Here is a 5,385-nt window from a genome sequence, read left to right as displayed (position 1 = left end):
ATCCATCTCATTATCATTATAATTAGAACAACATAACTTGCAATATCTTTTAGGTACGAGTTTGATCCGAAACAGAGTTACATCCTTTTATTAAATCTTCGCATTGATAGTACACGTATTGTTTGATTGTATGAAATATTCCAATGTGCACAAAAAAGACTAATAAGCCGAGTTCATCAACACACGAACAGGGACGTATCTACAGACACGTTTTACATAAGATGTGACGTGCTCGTGCAAAGGAATCACGTGTATTTGCGATTTTAAATGTTGATTGTTTTCCGTTTCACTCAGTTCTTCTCTTTAAGTCTTCTGAGAAACTTGGCCATAATTTTGTGAAATTTTGCCTGCAACTAATTCAGTTAACTATATGAAGTTTAAAGGATAGTAAGGGGATATATGTTGTTCCGTAGAAGCCCGCGATGTAAACCTCACTCATTTATGCGCGGTACAAATTCTCCTCCTACGTAAGCAGCCAACATACCGCAACACCATTTACCATATGGGCGGTTTTACGTCTTAATTCCCAGCGACTTCTGCTGGAAGTAGAAGGGTTTAAAAACGTTTTTCACCTCGCTCCAAGTATTTTGTGGTCGAAGCACTCAGGTTTACACCGAGTAGAGAGTAACTGTCCTTGAAAAACGTTTCAGTTGTTTATTATCACGTTTTTTACAGCATTGAAGACAGACAATGACAACGCAATATTTTTGTCATACACACAACAAGATCTGCATGAGGTTGTCTCCATGTGCGTCAGACTTAGGCACTTCAAGATCCCAATATTTATAACAATCAAATGATTTCTTTTATGGTCACTCTGCCGATGAATAGATCGTACTCCCTGTTGTAATAGACGTGACGACTAGCATGCAGAAGTGTTAATGGTACTGGAGAACGGTCAGGGAAATCTGACAAGATCATAAGAGTTTCCTGGGACTAGCCATTTCAAAAGCTCCCGGTCATTACTTATCGCCTGGGGAGGGAGTGGGGGTTAGTAGGTTTTTGAGTGGAATTACATTGTTTTCAGGGTGGGACGTAGGTGGGATCAGTTGTCGCTAACTGATTATATAGAGGGGATTGTAAGATTGGGGATGAGTTCGGAGAGTTGTAATCATTTGGTCTCTTAGATTTCATCTTCTCATGGTAGACTGGTAATGAGTAAAAAGACTTCTAAAGAAGCTTCCTATAATGTTATGAGTAATAACGTCAATGTCACCTTTATTTCCTTTCGGAAACGTTTAAAATAATTTTTAGAATATTGCCCTTCAGAATTTTTTAAGAGCTGCCGGGGCAAGTGTCTTCAAATTTGATTTCATTGCTTATCTCAAGATGCGTGGCAGGGCACGGCCACGCATCTTGATCACGTGTCATAATCTGGTAATAATTAACATAACTGTTACTGGCCAGCAACTACGTAGATAAAAAAGAACTGGAGGTTATATATATATACCTGCGTCTTCCGGGATTTCGTAATGAATTTTTCAATTAAACCTATGTATGATGAGGTGGGTATTTTTTTTTTAGATGCGATTAAGAGATTATAATCTTTTGATGCGATCAAATTCCAAGACATTTGCCATGAAAGTTATAATTTCCTCAAAATAAATCTGATCATTTGAGTAAGAATATTATAATATGGAACAGATTTCTTTGTTCGGATTTCCTATGCTAAATATCTCCCAAAATAATAATGCATTGTCGTCTATGTTACGATGTAGACAATTTAACTAAAGTTAAATGGCGACGTATACGTTTGAAATTCACAGTGCCAGTTTTCATGAAGGACAGGATTTTTTAAACTGACCGTAGTTTTCATTAGCGTTTCAGATTTAAAAAAGGAAGTGTAAAATCTGAATAATGTCGCCCTACCGGCATAGACCAGTGTATCGATTCCTGGATTATTACTGATCAAGCTGATAAGCAATGAGTCATCAAGAGGCTATAAACTCTTGGTTGTACGTTGTCGAGGTGAGGTGCACGTGGTTTTGTAATAGTCTGGGGAGAACCTTTTTGACGTCATTTTTAAAACTACAATCGCTTTGTAACCAAAGTGCTTAGTTAACAACTGTAGAGTGCTGTGACGTCCATGTTCTTTTGGAGTGAAAGAATGAAATTTTCTCCGTCCTTCAGAAAACTGCTGGCTGAACAGCGCGAAGGACTGTGCCGACTCAACCCCAGTACTTTCTCGATAAGCAGCCATGTTTCTTCCTGAATGAAAACGAACAAAAGTATGAAGATAGTGCACTTTACTTTCCGTCGTTTCTTTAGTTGTTTCTCCTTTTTTATTACTTTTATAAAGAAAATTTTATTTAGAGGCCGTCAGAGAAAGTCTAGCCAGGGCGTTAAGGATAGCATACCAACTTCAGTGACTGTGAGCCGAGACCAGGTGAGCTTTATTTTGTCTTGTTTGTATGATCTTGTAAGCTTTGTGTTAACCTTGTACAGCTGAATGCAGATGGAGTTAAATGGTCCAGCTTCGTTAATGGATATTGCTATTGACACAATTCAAATCATCAATATAACCAAAGACATTCAGCATTGTAGGGGATTCGATTTCGTGACGTCGACAATGCAGATTCTCGTGCAAGTCTTCCTTGAATTGATCGAATTAAGCATAAATTTAATTGAGCCACGTATTTTGGAATAATTTGTGAAGATATATATATAGATACTTATGCTTATTTTTCATGGAAAGGTCCCAGACGAACAAAATTACATCAATCGTCGTCTGATGTTTCATGGTGTTTGTAAATAAATATCAGAAATTACTATTCAACCATTTTATTCCCCAGGTGTGACCAAAACTAAATTTCTCCTCACGACATCAATATAATTTTAAGCAAGAAGATGATGAGAAGAAAGGAAAATATCAACCACGGCATATCTTCCAATAGAACACCAAATTTTAAGGGCTGAAATAATAAAAAATCTTGCATAAGCAGTGCTGAGAATTGGTACTTTGTTCTTGGATGCCAAAGTTAATGTCTGAATGATTTTAGTTTATATGAATAATCTTAGATAGTGTATTTCCTGGAATAAATGCCCAGATTCATATTTAAGATTTTTGACTGAAAGAGGGGAGGGGAGGGGGGGTGCTTATTGGAAGGAGGCTGCTTAAATGAGGGAGGCATTCATTGTGCCATTGTACTAATTCTGCTGCTGTAGTTGAAGCCTAAAATGTTACAGATAGAAACAGGATTTCCTTTTATCCCTTTTATTTCTTCTGTGTTGATTCTACAGCTGTAGTTGAAGCTTAAAAGTTAGAACTAGAAACAGATTTTCCTTTTATCTGTATTATATAACAAAGTGAGGGAGGAAGAGGGCGCTTGTTTGACATTATGGCTCAGGGGATGTGCACTTATTCTGGAGAGGGTGCTTATTATAGCATGAGGCACTTACTTGAGGACTGGCAGTATGTTTGTTGTTGAAATTTGTACCCACCAATCAATTGTACGTCAACAAATTAGCTGAGGTAGAGAGCATTCCATACATCAAGTTGCTTTTAGCATGGAATTTGCTGATACATTTGATTATTATTGTTTAATATGTATTACAATTAACAGCAGTTAGAAGGTGAAGAGCAATGGGAGGAATGGGAACAAATGGAGGAGTTCAGTGTGAAAGTTGAACCAGCTTCTGATCCACAGCAGGATCCGGCAGAGGAAGATCTCTTCCGTGACATGACACCTGTCTTTCAAAAACCAAAGAAGGTAAGGACAGAATACATAATAAAATTATCTTGTGGCACCTTGCAGAATAATTGCTCTAAAAAAGTCGCCCTTTTTTCCTTTGCTTACAGATTGTTCTCAAGAAGAATAAAGGTTACCCTGATGGTGGTTATAATACACGCCCAGAGACTACACCAAGTCGTTTTAACTTTGATATGAGTTATAGCCCTGTAGAGGTAAGCTATACAAGTGAGACATTCACAGTGATGCACAGAACACTAAATAACCCAATCTTTACTTGCTTTATCTATGGATGGCCTATTATACAATGTGACATTCAGCTCTCTTAGCACAAAATCATGAACAGTAAACTGTGAATGATATATTCATTAAAACCTCTCCCAATTTTGTGACAAAGTTGTGATGTCAATTATTTTCAGCCTGAGCTTGGTACTTGGAATGATGAGTCTACTTCAGTATGGGATGAAGAAGCTGTTTCTGAGAAAGACATTGAGTGGGAAACAGAAAAATTAGTGAAAGAAAGAAAACAGGCAGAGAGAGAACGACGTGCTCTGGAACAACAAAGAAGAAGAGAAGAGAGGGAAGCACTGAAGCACATGGACAAAAAAACACAAGGACATCTTGGAGTCAGACTCTCTACATAACATTGTAACAAAAGGATTGTAACAAATGGATGCAGGATTCTTGTGTCTGGGCCTTATAACTTAATGTAATAAGTTACTCTTTTACTGCCAGTGAGTTAACAGTAATAAATTTCTCCTTACAATTTAAATATACTATCAAGCTTAATGGTAGTGAGAATTTAGAAAATAAGGAAGGAGATGGGCCTGATGTTACATTAAGTTATCAGTGATGGCCACCAAAATAAGTTTGTGGCTTCCATTGAGAAAGATAGTTTTGAGATCTTAAGAGTGCAAAGGACAACATAGCTTCACACCTTTGAGTTGGTCTCTACTGATAACATGCAAAGAGTTTCAAAGGAGTATTTTAATGGAGAAGAGGGTGGGGTTTAAGACCCTGATTAGATTGCTGGAAATGTAGATTGTGGATGGAATTCTTGGCTTGTTTACTGCAGTTAAATTGGTCAGTGACCCTGCTAAATGGTAGTTACAAAGAAAGGAGTGTTTGATAATTTTGTCCATTTTTTTGGGCTTGAAGTGTGCAACAGTAGGAAGAAGGTGAACATTGGTGCATATGTAACTTGATGAAGAAGAGGGAAGGGCTAGTTAGCAAAATTATGAAAACAGGTTTTGAAAATAAACATTTGATGAATGACTTGTTCAGTTTGCATGATACATGAAATAGTCATCACATCATCATCATCATTACTGATGACTATTACTCCTTAACCCTCAAAAGTCACTAGCCTCTAATTTTTCCTTACAATATCACCACTGAATCACACATTAAGGTCATGAGAATAAAGGAAATGATCACCAACTAAAGAAACTCTTGATTATTAGACAAATTCTCTTCGAAAGTACCATAGGAAATGTATAGTGAACAGTACAGTGAACTTGCATACTAATGTAAAGGTGTTAAGGGTTAACCTTGTTGATTACATTTGCATACAAAAATGTTAGCCCTATTGCCACTTTTAATTTGCTGCTTATGCTATTAAGAAAATTTAATTACATGTTTCCCCATATATGAATGAAAAAATATACACTTTTTAACTATCAAAAATGAAGCAGCA

General features: G+C 36.9%; 1 protein-coding gene across 3 annotated transcripts; it reads left to right on the top strand.

The window, feature by feature from the left end:
• The first annotated feature begins 1,751 nt into the window (after window positions 1–1,751).
• On the top strand, window positions 1,752–4,964 carry LOC113675154 (receptor-binding cancer antigen expressed on SiSo cells). 3 transcript variants are annotated; one of them, XM_089197371.1, is made up of 5 exons: window positions 1,752–1,968; window positions 2,131–2,386; window positions 3,564–3,710; window positions 3,800–3,904; window positions 4,109–4,964. In XM_089197371.1, exons 2-5 carry the CDS (start codon window positions 2,213–2,215, stop codon window positions 4,331–4,333), a joined length of 651 nt encoding a protein of 216 aa, XP_089053497.1. In that variant the 5' UTR covers window positions 1,752–1,968; window positions 2,131–2,212; the 3' UTR covers window positions 4,334–4,964. The 3 variants fall into 3 exon arrangements, with proteins under 3 accessions (XP_089053497.1, XP_089053491.1, XP_089053484.1); XM_089197365.1 differs by having other exon boundaries at window positions 1,914–2,386; XM_089197358.1 differs by lacking the exon at window positions 1,752–1,968 and having other exon boundaries at window positions 2,094–2,386; window positions 3,567–3,710.
• Window positions 4,965–5,385: the final 421 nt, after the last annotated feature.

The sequence above is a fragment of the Pocillopora damicornis genome, chromosome 1 (genome assembly GCF_964200805.1).
Source record: "Pocillopora damicornis chromosome 1, jaPocDami1.2, whole genome shotgun sequence".
Lineage (NCBI taxonomy): Eukaryota > Metazoa > Cnidaria > Anthozoa > Scleractinia > Pocilloporidae > Pocillopora > Pocillopora damicornis.
This window is presented reverse-complemented; position numbering and strand designations above follow the sequence as displayed.